This window comes from Artibeus jamaicensis, unplaced genomic scaffold, assembly GCF_021234435.1.
Source record: "Artibeus jamaicensis isolate MK-2021 breed Jamaican fruit bat unplaced genomic scaffold, CSHL_Jam_final contig_793, whole genome shotgun sequence".
NCBI classification, from domain to species: Eukaryota; Metazoa; Chordata; class Mammalia; order Chiroptera; family Phyllostomidae; genus Artibeus; species Artibeus jamaicensis.
In genome coordinates this window covers 720,548-747,836 of record NW_026521975.1, presented here as the reverse complement: position 1 = coordinate 747,836, position 27,289 = coordinate 720,548, and the positions used below count along the sequence as shown (strand labels likewise).

General features: G+C 37.8%; 1 protein-coding gene across 11 annotated transcripts in view; it reads left to right on the top strand.

The window, feature by feature from the left end:
* The window catches only part of FRY (FRY microtubule binding protein), a 540,321-nt gene that overhangs the window by 459,020 nt on the left and 54,012 nt on the right, over positions 1-27,289 (top strand). For 10 of the 11 annotated variants that reach the window (XM_053672872.1, XM_053672873.1, XM_053672874.1 and 7 more), the window contains 7 exons: positions 7,901-8,101; positions 9,050-9,211; positions 11,870-12,036; positions 13,207-13,396; positions 17,811-17,960; positions 19,038-19,136; positions 21,395-21,478. In XM_053672872.1, coding sequence (XP_053528847.1) covers positions 7,901-8,101; positions 9,050-9,211; positions 11,870-12,036; positions 13,207-13,396; positions 17,811-17,960; positions 19,038-19,136; positions 21,395-21,478 — 1,053 coding nt within the window. Of the gene's footprint in view, positions 1-7,900; positions 8,102-9,049; positions 9,212-11,869; positions 12,037-13,206; positions 13,397-17,810; positions 17,961-19,037; positions 19,137-21,394; positions 21,479-26,515; positions 26,664-27,289 lie in introns of all 11 variants that reach the window. The other variant, XR_008392915.1, reaches the window with a different exon arrangement.

The following is a 27,289-nucleotide window of genomic DNA, read 5'->3' as shown; positions in this document are numbered from 1 at the left end:
ATAGCTGTTTTTAAAACCCAGCACAATAGTTAGCCTTTTTCACCAGGAAAAAAATTGTTTGGTGATAATTTATCACAGCAGATATAAATAAAAGGTACAGATATAGGTAAAACAGCATATACAGCTACAGAATATGAAAGTCATATTAACTCTGGTCATATTAACTCTTTATAAAGAGTCATATTAACTCTTTATAATCAAACAGTCCTAAAACAATAATAAATAGGGTTGGATAATGATAATTTATATATTATATCCAGAATGTGTTTGATATTCTTACCTGTTGCCTTCTTCAAAATAGATTTTGGAAGAGCTAAGCATCTGATAAATGACAGATCTGTGAGATATTCTGGCAAGCCTTGTTTTATTAGGAGCCTGAAGAAATAGACCCTTACCCAGAGGAAAATTAATCAACTTAATGCTCACTAATTTTAACAATAATTTGTATCTCTCATGTTTTATTATTATGCTGTTAACTGAGTTCTCACCACAAAAAATTAATGGTGAACCATTAGGCAGTGCTTCAAATGATTAATAAGTGGAATGATTCTATGCTATATTTTATTCAGTTTACCTATTGGTTTAGATTAAAATTTGCTTACCATGGGCTATATAATACTTCTTTTCATTTATTCCTCTCTTAAGAGAGAGAAAAATATGGTGAACACATAATTCATTATGCAGATGATACAAAATTGTACACCTGAAACCAATATAATATTATTAACCAATTTTGCCCCAATGAATTTAGTTAAAAATTTTAAATCAAGTAAAATAAATTTTAAAAAAATGAAAAAGAGAAATAAAATCCAAATTAGTTTCTAGGAAAACATTTTATGTTGATCAAATAAACAGTTAACATAGTTAATTGCAGAGAAAGTCTGAGATACAACTCACAGCTTTTTTAAAAACTTGCATCACTACTCAACCCAGTTGGTGCCTCACCCTACTCTCATGCCAACCATGGCTGTTTCAGTGGCTGAGAATTACAGGAAGCCAGCAGGTGGTGGCATGTCTTGGGGTGCCTTGGATCTTTTGCTGACCTCCCCCAGGCCCTATATCTTTGGCACTGGCCTTGGTTTGCAGTGTGACCCCTCCTATGCAAATCCAAGCCCAGCACAGGCAGCTATCAACCAAGGATTACCAGGTAGCTCCTAACAGGTAGCCCAGGCCCATATCAGTCAGTGTCTGACATTGACCTGTACTAGAGCCCCTCCCAAGGGGCTCCGGAACCAGCACACACAGTGGGCAGCCTCCGACCACAACAGAGAACCACCTGATTAACTTCATAAGCAGCACACACAAAGAGAGATCTCAGCAGGCATCAAACCCTGCTACAGCAAACCCTACTCTGTGGGGACAGCCACAGCACAGAATGATTAATCATGACTAGGATCAGCCATGACTAATCCTCAGGTCAGCCAGCCTGAGGTTCAAACCCATCCACTAACACACCAACATCAATTAAGACTCAACTATAATAGCAGGGAACACCCAACCCCCACAGGGACAATCCTGGAACACTAGGCTCAAGTGACCAGAGAGACCATGCCACTGGGCCCCACAGGACACCTACTATATAAGGCCACCCTCCCAAGACTGGACACATAGCACATTTACCTAATAAAGAGAAATAAACACTGAGAGGTAGCCAAATTTGGGACACAAAGAAACATGTCTGGAATGAAAGAACAGTAGAAGTCTCTAGAAAAAAAGGGAACTAAATTAAATGGAGACAAGCAATCTACCAGATACAGAGTTTAAAACACTGGTCACAAGGATGCACAAGAAATTTAGGGGAAGAATGAAATCATGGAGAACTTCAACAAAGAGATAGTAAGCATAAAAAGGACATAGAAACTATAAAAAAGAACCACCCCAAAATGAAGAATGCATTGTAAGGAATCAACAGTGATTAGATGAAGCAAAGGGTCAAATCAGCTATTTGGAACACAAGGTAGCAGAAAACACCAAATCAGAACAGGGAAAAAAATTTTAAATGAAGACAGGTTAAGGGACCCCTGGGACAACATCAAGTATAACAATATTTGTATCACATGGATAAAAGAAGGAGAAGAGAGAGAAAAACAGATTCAGAACCTATTTGAAGAAATAATGACTAAGCCCTTGCTGAAAAACGTGGTTCGAGCATCATCCTGACATGCCAAGGTTACAAGTTCAGTCTTTAGTTAGGATGCATACAAGAAGCAATCAGTGAATGCATAAATAAGTGGAACAACATATCATTGTTTCTTTCTCCCTCTCTCTCTCTCCTCCTCCTCCCTCTACCTTCTCCTGCTCTCTCTAAAGTCAATAAATGAATTTTTTATAAAAGAAGTAATGACTGAAAACTTTACTAACTTGGTAAAGTGAAAACACATACATGTCCAGGAAGTAAAGAGTCCCAAACAAAATGAACCCAAACAGCACCACTAAGACACATCATAATTAAAATGGCAAAGTTTAAAGACAAAGAATCTTAAAAGCAGCCAGAGAAAGCAGCTAGTTACCTACAAGGCAACTCCATAAAACTGTCAGCTGATTTCTCGACAGAAAATTTGCAGGCCACAAGGGACTAGCACAAAATATTCAGAGTGATAAAAAGCAAGAACTTAAAAACCAAGACCACTTTACCCAGCAAAAGCTATCACTTAAAATTGAAGCAGAGATAAAAAGCTTCTAAGAAAAGAAAAAACTACAGGAATTCATCACCACCAAATCAGTATTACAAAAAAACATTAAAGGGACTTCTTTAAGAAGAAAAAGACAAAAAAACCCCAACAACCCAGCAACAAAATGTGAAAAATAAAATGGCAAAAACTACGTATCAGTAATCACTTTAAATGTAAATAGCTTATCAATAATCCTATTAATAATCACTTTAAATGTAAATAGCTTAAATGCTCCAATCAAAAGACATGGGGTAGCTGAATAGATAAGAAAACAAGATATATATATATGCTGTCTACAAGAGACCCACTTCAAATTGAAAGACACATACAGACTTAAACTAAAGAGATGCAAAAAAGATATTTCATGCAAATGAAACAAAAGGTGGGGTATCAATACTTATATTGACAAAACAAATTTTAAAACAAATGATATAATAAGAGACAAAGAAGGACATTACATAATGATAAAGAGACCAATCCAACAAAAGGATATAACCCTTGTAAACATCTATGCACCCAAAACAGAAGCACCCACATTTATAAAGTAAATACTGATATACATAAAGGGAAAAAGCAACAGTAAAAAGTCATAGTATGGAACTTCAACACCCCATTGACATCAATGGATATGTCTTTGACACAGAAAGTCAACCAGGAAACAGTGACCTTAAATAGGACCAGGTGGATTTCAACCCAAAGAAGCAGAAAATATTCTTTTCAAGTACACATAGAAAAATTTTCAGGATAGAACACATAGCAATTCTTAATGAGTTTAGGAAGATTGAATCTTATCAAGCATTTTCTTTGACCACAATGGTATAAAACTAGAAATCAATTAAAAGGAAAAAAACTAAAAAACACATAAACACATGGAGACTAATTAATATTTTATTAAACAATGAATGGGTTAACGATGAGAACAGTAAAGATGTCAAAAGATACCCTGAGACAAATGAAAAGACAAGAACCCCAAATCTACAGTGAAAGCCACCCTAACAGAGAAATTTATAACAATATAGGCATACCTCAGAAAACAAGAAAGTCTCAAATAAACAATCTAACCTTACACTGAAGGAAATAGAGAAAAAACACAAAGGAGTAGAAGGAAGGAAATAATGAAGATCAGAGTGGAAATGAAATAGAATCTAAGAAAACAATAGAAAAATCAATGAAAATAAAAGCCGGTTCTTTGAACCAGCTTTGAAAAATAAACAAGACTGATACACATTTAACCAGAATTATTGAGAAAAAGAGAAACATGAATAAATTAAAACAGAAATGAAAAAGGAAAAGTGACCGCTGACACCACAAAAATACAAAGGATTACAAGAAAATGCTAAGAACAATTATATGCAAACAAATTGAACAATCTTGAAAAAAGTGGATAAGTTCCTAGAAACATTTAATCTTCCAAGACTAAATCAAGAAAAAAAAATCTGAACACACTGATTACTCTCAAAGAAATTTAATAAGTAATCAAAAAAACTCCCAACAAACAAAAGTCCCAGACCGGAAGTCTTTTTACCAAAAAAAAAAGGTGAATTTTACCAAACATTCAAAAAACAATGAACACCTATTCTCAAACAATTTCAGAAAATATTAGGAGAAGTCTCCCAAGTCATTTTACAAGACCACCATTATCCTCATTTCAAAACCGGACAAAAACATTTTTAAATTATAGGGAAGTATCTCTGATCAACATACATGCAAAAATCCTCCACAAAATATTAACAAAACAAATGCATCAAGGGTTTTAACAACTCCATTTCCTCATTATGGAATTGATTTTCAACTTCTGTTTGTAGGGTCACTCCTGTCTTGGCATTTAAAACTAAATGTTTGACATATTTCTTTGCTGCTGCAGCCAAAAACTCTTTCTTATTTTTAATGGCATTTTTTTTCTCTCTCAAAATCATGTGCTTTTATGTCAATGACAATTCAAGGTGCAATTATTGTTCCTTGATTTAATAACTTGGAAAAAAGCTACCCTCACTTCCAACAATAATTCCTGCCAGTTAGAGACTAGACATTTTTTAAAATCTCCAATTGAAGTGTTTCATTTGCTAAGATTAAAAAGATGTATCTAACATGCACTGAGCCAGCTGCCACCCACCTTCACCTTCCAGCTCCCATTCTGAAGCCTTATGGTAATATGTTCTTCTCCTAAGGTCATCTTGTCAAGGAACATTTCATCAAGGAAATAAATAAACTGCAGTGTGTGCTTTTACTGGGCACTCTTGACTTTAAAAAAAAAAAAAAAAAATTAAAAAAACAAATGCATCAGTTGAAAAGATCATATATCATGATCAAGTGGAATTTATTACTGGGATGCAAGGATGGTTCAATATCTGCAAATCAGTTAACATTATACACCACATAAACAAAATGAAGGATAAAATTATATCATTATATCAATAGATGCAGTAGAAGCAGTCAACAAAATCCAGGAATGATTTATCATAAATACTCTCTGCAAAATGGGAATAGAGGGAACATACCTCAACATAATAAAGGCCATATATAATAAACTTACAGCTAACATGCTAAACAGGAATAAGCTAAAAGTACTTTTCATAAGATCAGAAACAAGACAAGGATACTCAGTTTCACCACCATTATTCAATATAATACTGGAAATCCTACCCACAGCAATCAGACATTACAATGAAATAAAAGGCATCCTTGGATGCCTTGGAAAGAAGGAAGTAAAATTGTCATTAATTGCAGATGTCATGATTCCTAAAGATTCCACCAAAAATATTACTGGAAATGAGAAATGAATTCAGTAAAGCAGCAGGATACAAAATTAATATTCAGAAATTAGTTGCATTTTTATACAACAATGAATTATCAGAAAGAGATATTAAGAAAACAATTTCATTTATAATTGCATCAAAAAGAATAGAATACCTAGAAAAACATTTAACCAAGGAGGTAAAACACCAGTACTTAGAAGACTATAAGACGTTGTAGAAAGAAATTGAAGAAGATACAAATAAATGGAAGCATATGCCATACTCATGGATAGGAAGAATTAACATCATTAAATGTCCATATTACCTGACACAATCTATAGATTCAACACAATTCCATTTAATATACCAGTGATGCTTTTCACAGAACTAGAACGAATAAATCCACACATACATGGTCAAGTGATATATAGCAAAGGAGGCAAGAACATACAATGGGTTAGAGACTGTGTTCAAATAATGCTATTGGGGAATTTGGACAGATAGGAACATGCAGAAAAATGAAATAACTATATTCTTACACCATACAAGACTAAACTCAAGATGGATTTAAGTCTTAAATATAAGACTCAAAACTATAAAACTTCTAGAAGTAAACATTGGCAATAGTTCTGACATTTGTCTTAGTAATATTTTTCTATATATCTCCTTGGATAAGGGAAAACAAAAGGCAAAATAAATAGGACTACATAAAACTAAAAATTTTTGCGTAGCAAAGGAAACCATTAACAAAACAAAAAAGACAATCTACTGAATGGGAGAGGATATCTGTGAAAGAAAGATCCAATAAGGGGTTTATATCCAAAATTTCTGAAGAACTCATACAATTCAACACCAAACAAAAAAAATCCAATTAAAAAATGGGGGTGGAGCTGAATAGTCAATTATCTTAAGAGGACATACAGATGGCCAGTAGTCATATGAAAAGATGCTCAATGTCAGTAATCAGAGAAATGCATATTAAAACCACAGTGAGATATCACCTCACACCTGTCAAAATGACTGTCATCAATAAATCAACAAATAGCAAGTGTTGGTGAGAATGTGGACAAAGGGTACCTTTGTGCACTGTTGTTAGGATAGTAAATTGGTATATACAGTATGGAAAACAATATGGAGTTTTCTCAAAAAATTAAAAGTAGAATTACCTTATGACCAAGCAGTTTCACTTCTGGGTGTACATACAGAGAAATCCAAAACACTAATTTGAAAAGATACATGCACCCCTTTGTTTATTGCATCATAATTTCCAATAGCCAAGATATGAAAGCAACCCAAGTACCTATCAACAGACAAGTGACTAAAGAAGATGTGTTAACATATACACAATGGAATGTTAGTCATAAAAAAAGAATGAAATCTTACCATTTGCAACAACATAGATGGATTTAGTGGGTATTATACTTAGTGAAATAAGGCAGACACAGACAAATACCATATAATTTCACTTTTATGTGGAATCTAAAGAACAAAATAAATGGACAAACAAAACAAACAGACCTATAAATACTGAGAAAAAAACTGAGGCTTGCTAGATGGGAGGGGTGTTAGGAGACTGGATGAAAAAGATGAAGGAATTAAGAAGTTCAAATTGACAATTGCAAAGTAGTCACGGGATATAAAGTACAGCATAAGGAATACAGTCAATGATATTATAATAACAGTGTGATACCAGGTGGGTACCAGAAATATTGTGGGTCCACTTTGTAAAGTACATGATTGTCTTACCACCATGCTGTACAACTAAAACTAATACCAAATAATATTGAATGTAAACTGTATTTGAAAAATATTAAGAAAGGGTACAGATGAGCAACAATGCTTGGTATCAAAGTCAGCCATTTCAGGTCTAGGAGAATAACTATTTTCTGTGTTGGGACAATTAATGAGAATGATCCAAAAGCAAAAGCTGAGCCCTGCTGCTGGGGCCTTTTTGCATAGTGCATGACTGGCCAGCTTTCCCAGCCGCTCTCCCATCCTTTTAACTCTGCCTTTTCTCTGTGAAAATGATGGAATGTTTGCCTAATGCTCTTCTCCCTAGTACCCAGAGGATGTGTAATATGCTAGAAGCATAGCTCCACTTTTGCTCCTTCTGAGAACAGCACTAAACAAGGGTTGGGAGCACATGTTTTTTTAACATGTTTTACTCTCAATGGTCTCTTTCTTACAGATTTCTGGAAACACTGATCATTTATAGAGGTTTACCCAAAAACACTTTTAAAAAACATAATATTCCCCACAATGTTATATAAAAGTGTGGCCAAGACTACCTATGACAATATGCATGAAAGTGAAAACAATTTGCTTTTACTACTTTTCCCATCACGTCACAAAATGTTTGGTACCAAAAGACATAAGGGCTTGAGAGTTCATAATGCAAATATTTACTTCTAAGCCATGACTAACTGATCATGTGAAGGTTATGTGAAAGCAGTCAATTTGGACACAAAAAAACAGCTGATGGTATGATTTCAGGGTGAGAGTATGGACAACTTCAACTGGGGTGTGCGCAGGCGTTCTCTGGACAGCCTGGACAAGTGTGACATGCAGCTTCTAGAAGAGAGACAGCTTTCTGGAAGTTCTCCCAGTCTGAGTAAAATGAACCACGAGGACTCCGATGAATCATCTGAGGAGGAGGACCTTACAACCAGCCAGATCCTGGAGCACTCAAACCTCGTAAGTACAAGCTCTCCCACTGCAGAAACCGGCAGGTTTGTTTTTGAGACTAAAGCAGTAGCACAGTTTCCAGCTGAGCTAAAGAAACTTCCAGAGTTGCTCAACTATACTCTGAACCATCTTGATGAGATCCCATTCGTTTATTCTTTCCTTTATGTCCCTTGCTCTAGGGGACATATCAGTGAAAATGTTGCTGAGATTTTCCTGCATATGTTCTCCTCTAGGACTTTTATGGTGTCATGACTTATATTTAAGTCTTTTATCCACCTTGAAATTATTTTTGTGTATGGTATAAGTTGGTGATTGAGTTTCATTTTCTTGCATGTAGCTGTCCGAATCTTCCAACATCACCATTTGTTGAAGAGGCTGTTTTTACTCTATTTTATGCTTCTGCCTCCTTTGTCAAATATTAATTGACCATAGAGGCTTGGGTTTATTTCTGGGTTCTGTATTCTGTTCCATTGGTCTATGTGTCTCTTCTTATGCCAGTACCAGGCTGTTTTGATTACCATCAAGTGGTGTCAAACTGAATCACACTGGCCTCTTCTCTGTAAGTTGAAATTGGAAGCAAATGCCTGGGTACTTGTTATATTATTAACAGTTGCTGGATGCCATCAAATGTGTTAGGGCCTAGATTTTCCCAAAATAACTTTAATTATGCCAGGATCTTTGAAAAAATTCCTCAGACATCTAAATTTTAGGAACTATGACAGATGAACAGTTTGATATGAGTACCTGAAAGTGTGGGTGTTTGTGTGTTAGGTGCTATGCCATCTCACTCCAGGTTGCCAGCTCCCATGTTTAAGTCCTGATAACAGTGAACTATATATAGTAAACAAGACATATCAACCAGCAATTTGTTCATACAGTGGTCTGTACTCCTATGGAAAGAAGAATTAGAGTTTTAGCAAATATCACACTGAATTATTTCCTTTGTTTTGTCAACAGATTATGAATCTCTCCCCTTCTGAGGAGGCCAATCCCGTGGAATTGCTCACTTCGGCCTGTGACATGACCCCGGCTGACCCTCAGTCCTATGGCACCAGAATGGCGAGCTTTGACTCTTCTTTGCCCGATATGAATAATCTTCAGATTTCTGAAGGTTCCAAGGTGAAGAGATTTTAGCAATTATGATTACAGTTTTCTTAAAGAAAAAGTCCTTCCGATTTACTGAGAATTCTTAGGGGGTTGTCATTAGAGGGGGTTACTTTTATCTTTTTCTTTCTTTCTTTTTTGAAATAATTGAGTTTGTGCACCTCAGCCTATGTTTTGAGGGGTTAGGGCTCTTTTTTCCCCTCTTGAGGGGGAACCTTGGGGTGGTAACTTGAGTTGCCACCCTCTTGTTCTTTTGATATGAAGTCTTTTTCAAATGAAACAGTCTGCATTTTCCATACAGGATAAACGCAGCTGATTAATTAGTGACGGAACAAATTGGTGTATGCCTGAGACTGCTGTGACTGGAAAACTGCTCTTTTTTGTCATGACTCTCATAGAACAATGGGCTATTGAAGTGTGGGTGTATATATGTATTGCAGGAAATTTTTTCCTATGTAGGAACCAATTATACAATTTGCACATTGATTCAGTCCTCGCCTTTTGGCAGAATTTTATTGTCAGAATTTTCAGTACCAGTCACAGTATTATAAACAAAGCAGATTCTCACAAAACAGTCCTAGCCAGGCTCTCTGAGGAGAAAAGTAAGTAATGGACACAATCTTCTTATTTAAAAGTTCAGCTTAAAAGAAAAACCTAATGATATGTATTTCATTTAAAGCTTACTTTATCAAAATTTCCACAAAATATCTTCTCTGTAAAACTGTTCTCTCCCACGGTGTTCATATATGTGCCCATCAGATTCGAATTTTATTTTCTTATACTAGATATACCAAAACAACCTATTCCTTTTAAGATAAAGTTGTCTTTATCTTGATATTATGATAAATTTGAAAGAAAAAATAAAATAGAAAAAATTATAAAAGTACCTTCTCTCTGATACCTTTAATGGAAAAAATGTAATAATGGAAAAACAGTAATATTTTGTATTCTTTCATAGTGCACTAAAAACAGATCTTAAATCTAGAAAAATCTTATGTACTGTAAACTAAGGGAAACCAACCAAAATGCATCACCTAAAAATATTGAAGCTTAAAGCAAAATTATTTTTAAGATTGTCCCATTGCAAAGAAACTCTGATCAAGGATTCATAGTGTTAGTAGAGTCCTTTTTCAGCCAGAAAGGAAACTTACCTGAGATTAAAGCACCAGCACTCCTACAATTAAGAAATTAAATTTCATGGGAATGACTTCATGTTTCTCAGTCTTGGAATAGGCATTTTCTCGATTTTTCTATTTTGAATGCTCACTTATATAGATTGCTCATAGAAAGCTTTGCCTGAGTAATAATATTTTTATGGACTCACACAAATCATCTAATTCCATCAAGAAAAGATTGAGTTTAATTTCTGAAAAGCTATCTCTGTCTCAACATAATCTGGGTTTTTGCATTGTTTGATATATCTGTGATGTTACAAAAAGAAAATAAAAGATACTTTTATAAGAACTCAGCCATTCCATAATAGTGTATGCACACTAATAACCCAGACAGTGACCATGGCCATCTCATGCAATTTTAACAAGCAGGAAGAGAACAGATATGGTTAAGCCTCCAACACCCAGTATGAATGAGTAATTCTTTCAAAGATGTGAGATATGCTAACTCCCTAACACGTCTTTAAACACTCCTGTTAATTTCCTTATTAATTTTCAATTCAGAATATGAAATGGGCGACAAGATGTCAAACATGATAATGCTTTAATTCATACACAGTTCTATTTTTGCCCTGCTTTTGTGATTGCTTTAAAAAATAACTCACTGAAACATGAACATGTAATTTCTTCCTCTCCTCTTCTGGTTTGTTACCTAGTCATCTTCCTTTCTCTTATAAAGAACAATCAGTCTCCCCATGGCCCCCCTGGCCTAGCTTCAAGCCCAGCTTCTGTTTCCATGTGAGTTGTTATGACTCCTTCCTGCCCCTCCCTGATCCTGGTTCTGCCTGCCCTGCAGTCCTTTCATTGTGCTGCTCGTTCTGCATTTAACAGTAACAGGAAAGCACCCCTCGTATCTGTTATCTTCAAGGGATATTCCCAAGAAGACACCGTAGGTCAATGGAACTTAGAGGATTTTCAGGTTGGAAAGGCCTGGCAGTATGGTAGTTCAGTGACCAGTAGGGAGTACTCACGCACATTGGACACATTTCTTGAGCAGCTACTATACTGTCACTGAGGGTTCTAAATTCTAGTTTCCATAGGTGAAGGATTCTATGTTGGAGAGTCAGCTCTGGATAGGCTGAGCATGTTCAGTGGAAAAACGTTCTGAATCCAGTGCTGTTGTTTCTAACCCCAGCTCCAGCCCTGATGAGACACTAGGCAAGGCCTTTCCCACATGGGGCATCATTTTCTTATCAAACGTGGGGCACTGTGGTCTTTCCAAGTTTAGTATTTGTATTCCATAATCATGGGTCAAATGTGGTAAGCTCTTGACAGCCTCTTTGGGAACTATTGTGGAGAAGACTGAAAAATTAAGAAAGAACAGAACTTCAGCTAATTCCTGAGTCTGCTTATAGAAGTTGATGACATTATAGCTAGGGAAAAAAAGCCCACAACACCTGTCATTATCAGGATTTCAGCCTCTTTTCCTTTGGTTGAACAGACTTTTCCATGTATTCTTATATATTGGGCCGGGGATTCTTTTCTCTCTTCATTCTTCCAGGCTGAAGCTGTCCAGGAGGAGGAGGACACCACTGTGCATGAAGATGATCTTTCTAGTTCCATCAATGAACTCCCAGCAACTTTCGAATGCAGCGATAGCTTTAGTCTGGATATGACTGAGGCAGAAGAAAAAGGCAACCAAGCTCTGGACCAGTTCAATCTGGCAAGGTAGAGAGCACTTGGCAGAAATGCGTGGTCCGTGGGAGTGCAATCATTCTGAGTCAAATTGAATGTCACTCTCCCACTGCTGGAACCTCCTTACAAAGGAGTTCAAACTACCACATAACTTGGAAGGCTCCTAGCAGGTTGGAACCACCCATCCCCAGCGCAGGCCTACATGGAACCAAAAAGGTACTCATGTAGGAACTCATAGAGCCACAGAATAACATATAAAGCCATAACAGAACCTGGAGACATGATCCAAGCCTCGTGAGCTTTGAAAATAAGCAAGATTGGCAAGCCTTGGAAATGAGAAGTTCTTTCCATTTTGAGTAAAAAGATCGGAACAAGAGGCTATTTATAAGCTAAATACCTACTCTTTTTCGAGTGGGTGGCTTCCTGCCTTGTGGCTGGTATTTCTGAGATGAGCGAGATGTAGAATATAGCCCGAAAATACAAATAGGAAAAAATTTAAATAGGAATAGAGATGTAAACACTAATGCAGTGTCTATAATAAATCAAAAACATTAATGCTACAGATTTACTTTAGGAGAAGAAAGTCAGAACCTTAAAATTCTTCTCTGAACATTGAAAATAAGAGCTAAGTAGCAAAGTTCCACTGTTATGGTGGCCAGTGTCCACTCAACAGATTGCTTATGGTAATGCCTAGAGAAGGATTTGCCTTTTAACTTTTGTTCATATTCTCTCCTTTCTTTGTTTCTCTCTACATTTCTCTTTTCTTTCCTTTCCTCCCTCCACTTTTCTTCTGGGCATTTATGCATATGTATTCATTAAGGAAAAGTTAAAAGATTCAAAATTTTTGTTCTTATTTTTCACAATGAAAAATGGCAATCACTGAAAGGGCCAGAGCCCAGGAAGGAACATTACTGTGTCTACCGGAGTGGCCAGCTAGGCACATGACAGACAGTCGCTGAGGGCTAAAAGATATACCAAATCTATAGAAAGGAATCAGAAAATCTAGAGATGGGAATTCTATTTTCTAAAATCAAAAAGAATCTCAGAGACCTTCGACTAAAAGCCAAGTTCCCAAAGCAAACCTCAAATGGAGGAGTGGGCAGGGCGGGCCCCTTGTGAGGCTGACTCAGGAGTAGCACTCAGACCATCTTGTAAGGGAAGAAGGACATCACTTCTTGACACAGTCCTTGTCATTTCTTCCAGCTTTGGAGAAGGTGACAGGAGAGTCTCTCCACCTCCCTCACCCTTCTTCTCAGCCATCCTGGCTGCATTTCAGCCTGCAGCCTGTGACGATGCGGAGGAAGCCTGGCGCAGCCACATCAATCAGCTCATGTGCGACTCCGATGGCTCCTGTGCTGTGTACACATTTCATGTGTTCTCCTCCTTGTTTAAGGTACGGTGTTCACCTCAAGTCAGAACATTTGGGCTCTCCAGGGAGCCAGCAAGCTTCTCAGTTAAGAAGGGATTGCTATTGAGTTCTAGGTTTATACTATTTTCTCCTCCAAATATCTCTCTGAGTCCTCTGACTTCATCCTGCTATTGAACCTGATCCACTCAACCTACACACACTGGCATTGTGAAGATGCCCTCAAATAACTTAGGCTGCCGTGACATCCCACTCACTCTGACATTGTGGCCTTTATTGGTGCCATGCATCCCAGACAATATGATATCAGGGCCATTACATAGAATCTTCCTCCAAGCATCTCTTCCACCCCTACTAAGACCTCTCCTGCATCTTTTTTTCTCCATTATCTGTTTTTCTTTGTCTTTTATTTCCCCCTAGTAATTCCTTAAACATGCCAGCCATAGCTGTGAACCCTTGCTTAGTTCACTTAGCTGCTTCTGAACAAGATGAAAGGTCATCTTCTGTGTCTCCCGTGTGAAGCACAGCACATTTACTCCTCAGTGTCTTTGTGCAAACTGGTACCCCCATCCCTAACCCCAAAGGGTTGCAGTACCAGATATGGCCAGCAGGGGGGTGCTGGATTTCAGTCCCTCCAGCCTGGCACCCAAAGGCATTGAACACACCACACAGTTCTATGTAGGTGCCTCTCCTGTGGACACCTTCAGATTCTACTGTTTGCCTCAAACACACTTAAAAACAAGGATTTGACTGCAGAGATGGCCAGAACTCAATTTCTGGTTGGTGCTTAAAAGTTTATTTTTATGCTTGCCTATCTCTGGTCTTGAAAATTGTTTTTCTCTGTCTTGCTCTGAAAATTCACTCTCCAAATTTCTTGAATGTTGGTGGGCATTGGAGGCAGCCAAAGAAGAGGAAAAGTGCCTTGTTAGGAAGAAACTCAGAGGCCTTCAAGCATCATCGGAGTTAACTGGCCCTGTGTGCTATGTTTGAATGGTAACATGGAAACATGGTTATCATACAGTTAAAGAGAAAACTAGTTTAAAAATATATGTAGAATATTGCTCCTTTTTTAAGGATCCTAGGAAATAATGAAGATTATGTACTAGAATTTCATTGTAGTTTACTGGGGGTAGTGAGATTATGGGTGTCTTTGGTTTTTTTCTTTCAAGTTTCTACTTTCCTATAATAAAAATGATTTTCTTGAAGTATTTTCAGAGAAGCATTTTTCTAAACTTTACTTTTAAGAATGTATAAAACAGAACTGCCACTGATAATACAAGAAAAAAATGGAAAAGGACTGTGTGCTTCCAACTCTTGAGTGGACGTGAATAGTAGATGGATAAGCGAATGGACGTGTTAGAGCCCTCCTGACCTTTTCCAGATGTTAAGTTCTGTTATGTGTGTCAGAGACAGGGGCAGTGACTTGGTTGGACTGAGAAATGGGCCCTCCAACCACCTTCAGGAAGAGCTGTGGCAGGAGGGAAAGGCAGGAAAATGAGGGATTGCCAGTTTATAACAAGTGAAAATGAAAAAACTGGGATACCTGCCTTAAATAATTTCAAGATCGGGAAGTTGTCACTTAGTTAACATAAAAGTAAACTGTCTTTCAGTCTCAAGGCCCTCCTTGTGTCCCATTTTTGGAGAATTTTAGATCAATAGTGCTAAGAGCATGGTTTCTCACTGTTATTCAATTTACCCTTAGTGAAACCTATTAGAAGTTTAAGTGGACAAACTAAGGCTGTGTCTGAGATTAACTGGGGACTGGAAAGGCTGTCAGGCTTAAGGCAGACAACAACTGGCTGCTGAAAGATAAAAATTCCAGAAACACTCTAACATTAAACCCGATGGAAATTTTAAAACAAACTACCAGAAAGCTACCATTTGAGATCAATTTCATTGGTAAGGATTCAAGAGCAAACTAATTATTTTTATTTTTTTAATTTATTTTTGGAGAAAGGGGAAGGGAGAAAGAAAGAGAGATACATCCAGTGTGAGAGAGAAACATAATCAGTTGCCTCTCATATGCCCCCAACTGGGGCTTGGCCCACAGCCTAGGCATGTGCTCTGACTAGGAATTAAACCAGTGAACTTTTAGTTTGCAGGATGACACCCAACCCACTGAACCACACCAGTGAGGACATAAAGTAATTTCTTTAGGTTGTTCTAAAGTCTATTTTTAAAAATAATGATTAATAATACATATCTAAGTTTGGCTGTTGTAGTAACTTTTTTTCTCTTACTAGACTATTCATGTTCAATTTTATAGTCCTGAGCAATACTTTCCCCTCTGCTCAGAGAGGTTATCTCTGCTCTTGTCCCTGGACTGTCCTCCCAATTATATGTAAACCCCTGGTGGATATCACTTCAGTGAGTGAAGCCTCCTTTACATTTCTCCCTTTCCCTGTCCCCTGGGCAGGTAACAGTGCCTTAATTTGACTCCCCAGCAGCCGGCACCCTCACTAATAGGTACTCAGTAAATGTATGAAAAATGAACAGAAATTTTTCATGGAAATCTTAAATGTTCAGCTTCTGACTGAATGCCAGTAGATAACGGATTGTCACATTGAGCTGGGGGATGGAAGTGGGCCCCAGGAGGCTACTGGGTTTGGATTTTTTTCATCACTGTGTTAGATCAATCCCTATGGAGTTTATCTGCAATAATAATATAAATGTGTGCCTCCTGTCTCGGTTTTAATATTTACATTTAGCCTTAAGAACTTTCTTAACTACTATCAAATATTATATGATTAAGGGAAATAACAGTAGCAAATAGGTATTAATAAAATATGCTAGCAGTGAAATGTTTCAACATATAGTCTATTAATCTCTTACCATATCCTCACCAAGTCTGTTAATTATTTTCAGACATTTTCCTGTGAGTTTAAACACCACATTTTCCTGTGTTTAGATGAGTTTAAGGGAGCAGAAGGAAGGCAAAAATAATTTGGTTTTCAAAGCAAGGAAATGGTTTCTAACAATCCTGTATGGGCATCTTTCCAAGTGTCTCAGTTAGTGTATTTCCTTCCTGCTGTTCCTGTGTTAGAATATTGTCATTGCATCATATAATGCCACCAGATTATAGGGTGTGTTCATGTGGAAGTCAAGAGGACAAAACTGAATTTATGTCCCTTAAATAGCACCTGCCTTTCTATGTGGTTCTAAAGTTCCCTGGCAGATCCAGCTTCGTGGTACAATAGACAATAAACCGAGACCTCACCTTGTCCAGGGTGAGATGGGGAGAAGCCCAGACTGTCTGGGGAATCTGAGTCCCACTCCCAGCTCTGCCACTCGACCAGCTGCTCTGATGCTGGACATGGCATCTCCTGTTCCCTTCTGCTTTAACATCCTGTCAGGTTTGGGGAGGGGACGTTTGCATGGAAAACTAACATAATGCCATAAAGACAAGTGTATGTTATGCATTACACCAAGATCCTCAGTTATATAATATGCAACATGGTTGGCATTTTCCTAGCATAACTTATAAAGAATCTGCTGTTGTTTGGGGGACATGCAAGTTTTCCCATAACAGGGCAGATCGGCTTTCTCATGGAGGAAAGTGTATCCTCAAAAGTGTATCCTCTCTTTGTGGAGGTTGGTGCCTGGGACTGGAATTAGTTTTTGACTAAGTATTTTTATTCTTTCGGTTAAAGATATTGTGTGTTAGACATTTGGAGGCTAAAAATGTTGTCATTTGGGCACTGACACAGGCATAGTGAAACAGACTCTTCCTAATTGCAATTTTTCCTCAGGCAATGCAAGAGGAACAGTAGCTTTTTGGAATTGTTACACATTTATGGGAGGAATCTGAGTGCTGGAGTGAAGCTGACCCTTACTCTGTCCCTTACTACTTGTACGAGCTTAAACAAGTGCCTTCACCTCCCTTAACCTCAGTTTCGTCACTTGGTTGTGAAAATTAATGAGTTCATGTGGACAGAGCTCTAGGGCAGAGTCAATCAGACATGCTCCCAGGGGAAATACTGTTCTAGGTCCTAGGTAGCATTTACACTCTTTCATTCTCCAGAAGCTGAAATGATACTGTTGCAGCTTTGTATCAGGGAGCTGTGACCTCAGGAAACACAAAAGAGTTCCAGCTTGTGACGTTTTCTGTCTCACCCACATCGATAAAACCTGGGTTACTCCTTGGTGATCGGACAAACAAGCTAGGAGGACCCAGCTGCTGGTCAACACTGGCCATCAGCACAAAGAAAAGCCACACTTGTTGGAAAGACTATATGAGCATCTGCATGTCGGAAGTGGTGTTTTAGGAAGAAACTTGGTCCACACTGTATGATTATTTACTTCAGACAAACATTCACCTTACTCCCATCTCTCCCAGCCATGCACACTGAGGACCTATGCTCATTCAATATTTCTATAAAGATTTTTTAAAATTCTAGTCCATGTCCTTAAAACTTTATGTGATAACTATTTTGCCTTTCAGAATATTCAGAAAAGGTTCTGCTTCCTGACATGCGATGCAGCCAGTTACCTTGGAGACAACCTCCGGGGGATCGGGTCCAAGTTCGTCAGCTCCTCCCAGATGCTCACCTCCTGCTCTGAGTGCCCCACCCTTTTTGTGGATGCTGAGACCGTGAGTGTCCCAGTCCAGCTCTGGTGGCCTGTGGCCTGCCCAGATTCTGGTGTGGACAACAGGGAGGCTTGTTTGTCTTGTGGTTTGAGCGACACTTACATTGTTTGTGAGCAGTGCTGGTTGTGATGTGACTCCCAGAGGCTGGAGTTGGCACAGTAATGAAGGCAGGTCATTGAAGATCATCAGGAGAAAGCTCCACCTCTCTCTGGTGACTCTGACTCTGACAGCTATGAATATAGTGAGCTGGACCTCTAGAGCTGACCTCACCTGTCCCCACAAAGCCAGGTTGCCCAGCCAGATGTGACTACAGAGGCAACATGTCATCATTTACCCCACCCGCCCTCTGGATGGATTCATCCACCCCAAGTGGCAAGCGATGAGTTTAAAGGATGATTAAACCCATCCTTGGCTGACTTCTGAGTTGTGACTTTATGAACATGACTCTAACCCTGCAAGACTGGGAAGCTCATTGAGGGTGTGGGGGGCCAGGGGGGCGAGGGGAGGGTTACCTTCCTGTACATCTCCCACACATATCACAGAACCACCTTGTATGCTGGGTTATTGCCAAGGTGTAAAACCAGTGAGGACATGATTTGATTTTAAAAGTCTCTGAGAAGTCATTCTTGCTAAATAGTTGATTGGTGGTTGGCTGTCTTGCAGCAGAGCATGCAATCTGAGAAATCATTCTTTCTCAAATGACTTAAAGTACAGATTAAACACAAAATCAGTTCGAAAGCCTATGTGGACATTTGTCTTCACTCTACTGTGAGTATTACTGGATGAATATACTGGCATTCGTGCATGAAATGGACAGCCTATCTTAATGTGGGCTTCTGTAGAATACTTGCTAAGATTTGTCTGTCTGCACTGATATGGGAAAATGGATATTTTCATAGGACATTTGGGTTAGCAAGCTAATATTCAGTGCAATTGTAGCAAAATTAAAAATTGCACACTTTACAAAAATGGATGCCCTTCCCCACTCACTTCTAAGTTTACTTCTCTTTTCTGTGTAGCTGTGCCTTGTCCAGGTATCTCTCTAGGTTGTTTTAATACAAATTATTTTCCTGTCTTTAGCTCCTTTCTTGTGGACTTCTGGACAAGCTCAAGTTCAGTGTTTTAGAACTGCAAGAATATCTGGACACATACAACAACAGAAAAGAGGCCACTCTCTCAGTAAGCATTGCGTTGCTGCGTGTCTGCATTCCATTAAAACCAAGTGAACTAGCCACTGTGAGTTCTTGGGAGGGCTCGGCATGAACCTAAGAGAGGTGCTTTGGGGAAAAGACTGACTTCATCTAATCCTCTGCTAGGGATTACAATTCCAATTCAGTGGTGGTGGAACTGTCAATGCTGTGGATAATATAAAAATGATAGCTACACAGGAAAGTTTTCAGCTTTCATTTTTAGCTCCATAATTTCCCTACCAAGAAATTGGACAAAGTAGGTATCTGCTCAGATATCACTTCATCGTTTATCTGTTTCTGAGATTTTAAATTGTGACTTACTTCCTTCCAGTGCTAGCTCAGCCAAGACTAGTTTGAGATGAATTTTATTTCTCTTCTTCTCTTAGCCATTCTTACCACCTGTTCCTCTATGGTCTCATTATTTCTCTTGGCCTCCAATCCTGCTATTCACTCTTTTCTTCTAGATTAGAACTAGATCTAGAATGTAAAATGATAGAGACATAAGTGATCCAAACCCCCTGACTTCTGACAAATGATTATGTAGTATCTATGAAGTACTTAATAGTCCAGGCACTCTAGAAAGAACATGGATTTTTGAAGTCAGATGAACTTGGCCTCTAATCACTGCTTAGTTGTATGAAGGTTATGGACCTTGGATAAGTTGCTGACCTGCTCTTACCTCAGATTGATCATCTACAAGACAGTGATAATAATTAACGTACCAAGTTTTTGTAAGAATATAATAATTTTAAATAGCTGTAGCAACTATCATTTCCTGAATTCTGTGTGTCCAGCAACCTGATAAGAGTTATATCTTAAATTAAATCATTTAATGCTCACAACTATTCTGGGAGTTGCTATCACTATCTCACTAGCTAGGAGGAAGAAGTATGGTATTGAAACCACAACAGAATATTGCCATTAAGTACAAATAATATATGGAGAAAATATCCAGCACAGTGCCTCATACATACAAATTACTGGTTTTTCACTATTGTTATTGATCTTCTTGTGACCTGTCACAAGGCAAGAGTTCTAATATTCTACTATAATAATTCCTGCTGTCATCAATTTCTGTGGCTCCTTACCTGGTATTGCTTTCCAGCTTCTCAGTCATCAGTTAATAAATCAATCCTTTCATTCTGGTTGGTGAAGAAACCAGTCTTTTGATGTCAGGTGTTAACTTCAGTCCTTCAGTGTTTTTTTTGTCTTCTGCCCAAAGGTTCATTTTCACATCTGGATTAATTACTATTAGATGCTTAGGACTGGCAGACTCTGTAAATAGCTGAACCAGCCCTGACTCCTATGACTCAGTTGACTGGACATCATCCTACGAAGCAGAAGGTCATGAATTCAATTCCTGGTCAGGGCACATGCCTGGGTTTAGTCCCTGGTCAGGGTGTGTGTGGAAGGCAACATCAGTGTTTCTCTCTCACATCAAGGTATCTCTCCCTCTCTTTCTCCCTCCCTTCCCCTCTCTATAAGTAAGTAAGTAAGTAAGTAAGTAAATAAACAAATAAATGGCTGAACCGTTACTGTAATAGCCTTTCTTTCATTAAAGTAGACCTGTCCCCTCAGAACCCACCTCAATGTGACAGAGTAGATGTGGCATGAATCAGGTTGCATTGTCCAAATCACCAGCCAGGGAGGAAGTATTGGGCCTTAACCCACTTTCAATTATATGAAAGTTTTCTAACTCTATATGAATTTGTTTTAATTTGTACATAAATTGGGAATGGTCTAGTGGAATTCCTCAGAGTAACATATCACAATGTTGACATTTTATTTTTTTAATCCTCACCCAAGGTTTTTCTTACTGATTTTAGAGAGAAAGGAAAAGATAAAGAGGGGTGGGGGAAACATCGCCATAACAGAGAAACGTCAATCAGTTGTCTCCCATTTGCGCCCCAACTGGGGATTGATCCTGCAGCCTAGTTATGTGCCCTGACCAGGAATCAAATCCCCGACCTTTAGGTGTATGGGACGACACTCACACCAACGGAGCCACATGGCCGGGGCAAAATTGTATCTTTTAATGAACATTGCTGAGCGCACTTAAACAGATGGTTTTTTACTTCGAATAGTTCATCTTCAATTAAAAAGAATGATTTTCAAAAAGTCATTACAAGCAATTTTTATGTTACTGTGATTAAAAACTTAATCATTTTTTTTCTAACAGAGGCAATGATAACACATTCTTAGAACATGACTGAATTTACCTATGTCTGTGTCTCCTTATGACAACAGTGGCTCGCAAACTGTAAGGCAACATTTGCTGGGGGATCAAGAGATGGAGTAATTACCTGTCAGCCAGGGGATTCAGAAGAAAAGGTAAGAATAGTCTTTGAGAATTTACCTTTTCTGTACTCTGACATTGTGTGTTGGTTTTGATCCATCTGAGAATCATAGGACTTGAGTAAGAGGCAAAATGAGTCATCAATGCATCCACATGAAACCAGAAAAGTATAACAGAAGGAGGTTCAGGCCAAGCATGACCGTGTGTTGATGAGGTTTGGGGTGGAGGGGTCTTGTTTTTGGAAAGATAGAGGTAGAAAAATAACCTTTCTTCTGGTCATTGCCTAACTATACTAATTATTTTCTAATAATTCTGTTCTTCATTCAAAATGTGAAACCATTTTCATCTATCCATCGCTAAATCCCTTGGTTACTTCAATGAAAAGTCTTTGTTGACATTTCAACACTCTATTTTTTTATTTTTTTTTAATTTTCAATTACAGTTGACATATAATAATGCATCAGTTTCAGGTGTACAACTTAATGATTAGACATTTATATAAGTTACGAGATAATCTCCCCAATGAGCTTAGTACCCACTTGACACCATATGTAAATATCACAGTATTTCCTATGTTGTACTTTATATCCCTCTGACTGCAACTGCTAATTTCTCCTTCTTACTCCCCTCACCTTTTTCACCCAGCCCCCACATCCCTCCCATCTGGCAACCATCGATTTGTTCTCTCTAGCTGTTTCGTTTGTTTAGTTTTGTAGATTTCACACATAGATGAAACAATTATTTGTCTTTGTCTGACATATTTCTCTTAGCATAACACCCTCTAAGTCTATCCATCTTGTCACAACATGGCAAAATTTCATTTTTTATGGCTGATTAATATTTGATTCTATGTATGTACCACAACATCATTATCCAACCATATATTGATAGAAACTTAGGTTGCTTCCATATCTTCACTATTGTAAATACTGCCACAATGAACATAGGGATGCATATGTCTTTTCAAATTACTGTTTTGGATTTCTTCAAATACCCAGAAGTAGGATTGCTGCGTCACATGGTAATTCTATTTTTAATATTTAGCAGAACCTCCATACTGTTTTCCATAGTACCTGCACCAATTTACAATCTCGCCAACAGTGCATGAGAGTTCCCTTTTCTCCACATCTCCACCAACACTTGTTGTCTGTTCATTTATTGATAACAGCCATTCTGACAGATATGAGGTGATATCTCATTGTGGTTTTAATTTGTATTTCACTGATGATTAGTGATACTGACATCTTTCCACATGTCTGTTTTCTATCTGAATGTCCTATTCAGGTCTTCTGCCCATTTTTTAATTCAATTGTTGTTTTGGTGTTAAGTTGTATGAGTTCCTTATATATTTTAGATATTAACCCCTTATTGGATGTATCACTGATGAATATCTTCATCTATTTAGTAGGTTGTCTTTATGTTTTGTTGATGGTTTCTTTCACTGTGCAAAATCTCTTTATTTTGATATCATCCCACTTATTTATATTTCTTTTTGTTTCATTGCCTCAGAAGACATATTACTAATAGTCATGTCAAAGAGTTTACTTCCTGTGTTTTCCTCATAGCTTTTAAGGCTTGGGGTCTTACATTTAAGTTTTAATCCACTTTGAATTTATTCTTGTATATGATATAAGGAAGTGGTCTACTTTCATTCTTTTGTATGTGTCTCCATTTATTGAAGAGACTTTCTCTATCCCATTGTTTACTCTTGACTCCTTTGGCATAGTTTAATTAACCAAATAGACATAGGTTTTTTCCAGGCTCTCAATTCTGTTTCATTGATCCATGTGTCTGTTTTTATGTCAGTACCATCTGGTTGATTGCTATAGCCTTATACTATAGTTTGATATCAGGTAGTGTGATACCTCTGACTTTGTTCTTCTCAGGCTTTAGCTGTTTAGCATTTGTGGTTCTATATAAATTTTAGGATTTTTTGTTGTAGTTCCATGAAAAATGCCATTAGTATTTTTACAGAGATTGTATTGAATCTATAGACTGCTCTGGGTAGTATGGATATATAACAATGTTAAAGCACAGTATATGCTTCTATTTATTTTTATACTTTTCCATTTCTTCAATGTCATAACTTTATGAGGACAGGTCTTTTACCTCCTTGTTTAAATTTATTTTTAGGTATTTAATTTCTTTGATACAGTTATAAGTGAAGTTGTTTTCTTAATTTCACTTTCTGATATTTTGTTATTGTTCTATACAAATACAACTGATTTCTGAATATTAACTTTGTTTCCTGGTACATTATTTAATTAGTTCATTAATTTATAAGTTTTGTGGATTCTTTAGGGTTCTCTATAAAAACTATCATGACATCTTCAAATAATGGTGGTTTAACTTCTTCCTTTCTAATTTGGATGACTTTCATTTTTTTTTCTTTTCTAATTACTGTGGCTAGGACTTCCAATACCATGTTGAATAAAAGTGGTGAATGTGGACATCCTTGTTTTGTTCATGATCTTAATAAAGCTTTCAACTCTGCTCCACTGAGTGAGTGGCTTTGTCATACAAGGTCTATCCAGAAGGTATCCATCCATATAATATGAAAAATAGAGAACCACAGCAAAAATTACAACTAGACCACAAAACAAATATCACCCAGAATCATTAGAAAATCAAGCTGTGTGAAAGTCCAACAACCAAGGAGTTAGAGAAGTCACAATCATCCGAACAGGTAGGAATAATAAAGACATGAAGAGGCAGGGAGACGTTGGAGACACAGGGGTGGTCCCACACCCATGTGCGATGGATAAAAATTTGGATGGATCCCAGTCCCATACCAGACCACCTAGCCCAGGGTTCCAGTGACAGGAAGATAAATCCCCACAACTTCTGGCTGTAAAAAACAGTAGGAGTTAAGGCAATGGAAGACTACAGAACTCTCAGGAGTCTCCTTTTAAAGGGCCCTCAATGGACTTCGGACTTACAAAGACTCACTCTCTGTGGACTATAGCACCGGGAAAGCGGCTAGAAGGGCACCAGTGGCATATGAGGAGAAATTGAAGTGTCTGGCATCAGAGAAAGTTCAAGGGACAGCTTCCACCTGGACAAAACTTCAGATGCCAGGCAGCAGCACTGTCCTCTTCCTGAACCCTCCCCCACACAGCCACAGAGTAGCAACACCATATCTGAGACTCCATCAACCTGGTTTCCAAAGGTTGCCCCACCTTGGCAATTACTTAAGGTTCCACCCCATCCAAATTATGGGTGCACTTATATGCAATAGGCCATGTTACTAAGACAAGGAGTCAAAGAAATAGAAATACATAGAAACCTAATACATAGAAACAAACACAGGAAGACTGCCAAAGTGAGGAAACCAAGAAATATGGCCCAAATGAAAGATCAGAACAAAACTCCAGAAAAAGAACTAAACAAAAGGAGATAAGCAATCAAGCAGATGCAGAGATCAAAACACTGGTTATTAAGATGCTCAAGAAACTCATTGGATACTTTACAGAATAAAAATGACCCAGACAGAAATGCAGGTTACACTAAGTGAAGTAAAGAAAAATGTACAGGGAATCAACAGAGGAGTGAAGAATCAAATCAATGATTTGGAATATAAGGAAGAAAAAACATCATTCAATCAGAACAGCAAGAAGAAAACATACTTTTTTAAAAAGGAGGAATAGGCTAAAAGCCTCTGGGAAAACTTCAAACCTACCAACATTCAGATCATAGGAGTACCAGAAAGAGAAGAGAAAGAGCAAGAAATTGATAACTTATTTGAAAAAATAGTGAAAGAAGACTTCCATAATTTGGTGAAGGAAATAGACATACCAGTCCAGGAAGCACAGTTCCAAAAAAGATGGAGATGAGGAGAACCACACCAAGATACATCATAATTAAAATGCTAAAACTTAAAGATAAAAAGAGAATCTTAAAAGCAGAATGAGAAAAGCAGATAGTTACCTAAAAAGGGATTCCCATAAGACTGTGAGCTGATTTCTCAAAAGAAACTTTGCAGGCTAGAATGGACTGGCAAGAAATATTTGAAGTGCAAGGTCTACAACCTAAATTACTCTATCCAGCAAAGCTATCATTTAGAATTGAAGGGCACATAAAGTGCTTCCCAAATAAGGTCAAATTAAAGGAATTCATCATCACCAAGCTGTTATTATATGAATTGTTAAAGGGACTTATTTAAGAAAATGAAGATCAAAACTATGAACAATTAAAATGGCAGTAAATTTACAGTTATCAACATTTGAATCTAAAAAACAAACTAAGCAAATAAGCAGTACAGAAACAAACATAGATATGGAGATCATTTGGAGGGTTATCAGTTGGGAGGGAGAAGGGGGAGAATAGGGAGAAAGGTGCAGGGATTCAGAAGTATAGATTGGTAATTATAGACTAGACAGGGGGATGTTAAGAAAAGTACAGGAAACGAAAAAGACAAAGAACTTATATGCACGACCCATGGACACAAAGTAAGGGGGAGGATTGCCAGAAGAAATGAGGGATACCAGATGGAGGGGGGCAAAGAGGGAAACATTGGGACAACTGTAATAGCATAATCAACAAAATATATTTTAAAAAATAGAGGCATTTATTGAAGAAGATACTAGATACAAGGAATGCTGTACATAGGACAATGACTCATCAGTCCCCTTCAAAGTATGTACTGTGGGACCTCACACAGTTCTTCCAGTTACTGGCAGCTGCCCTGGCATATTTTCCTGAATCTCATCAATGGTCTGAAGTCTCCTCCTTTTCAAAGGTGATTTTAGTTTTGGGAAAAGCCAGAAGTCACAGGGTGCCAAATCTGGGCTGTAGGAGGCTGTGTCACCTGGGTAATTTGATGTTTTGCCAAAAAAAACTGTGCACCAGACATTATGCACGAGTGTGCACATTGAGAGGAAGCTGCCAATCACCAGTTGCCCGTAGCTGCAGCCTTCTAAATCATCCAAATAGTTTCTATAGAGGGATGTTCAAGCTTAATGCAAAATTTGATGCAGATTCATTGCTCTGCTTGCTCTGTCATTTTGAATGTGATGACAACACAGTACACATGCTCACTCAATGGTGTCTACCATCCCCACTGATTATTACAGTGAACTTGTCATTGTTCGTGGATGTGCATTCCAGTCCACTCTCCTTGGCTGCCAGTTTACATCAATGCCACACAAACCGTTCTCATTACATTAACAATGGCTGGACTTTTCCTGGACAGTCCTTGCATGTGCCCTTCGTTATATTGAGGTATGTTCCCTCTATTTCCACTTTGCTGACAATTTTTGTCATAAATGGATGCTAGATTTTGTCAAATGCTTTTCTGCATTTATTAATCTGATTATGTGATTTCATTCTTCATCCTGTTTATGTGCCGTATTATGTTGACTAATTTGCAAATATTAAGACAACTTTGCATCCCAGGAATAAATCTCACTTGATCACAGTGTATGATCTTTTTCATGTATTGCTGAATTTGATTTGCTAATATTTTTTGGGAATTTGCTTCTATGCTCATTATCAATGTTAGCCTTTATTTTCTTTTTGTGTAGTATCTTTGTCTGAATTTGTACAGGTACAATTCTGGCCTCATAGAATGTGACTGGGTGGCTTCCATCCTCTTCAACTTTTCTGAATAGTTTAAGGATAGGTGTTAATTTGTCCTTGAATGCTTGGCAAAATTTACCTGTGAAGCCAGCTAGTGCAGAGCTTCATTTGTTGTGAGTGTTTTAATTACTAATTCAATTTTGTTTATAGTGATTGGTCTATTCATATTTGTTTCTCCTGATTCAGCCTTGGAAGATTGGATGTGTCTAGGAATTTATCCATTTCTTCCAGGTTGTCCAATTTGTTGGCATATAATTTTTCATAGTATT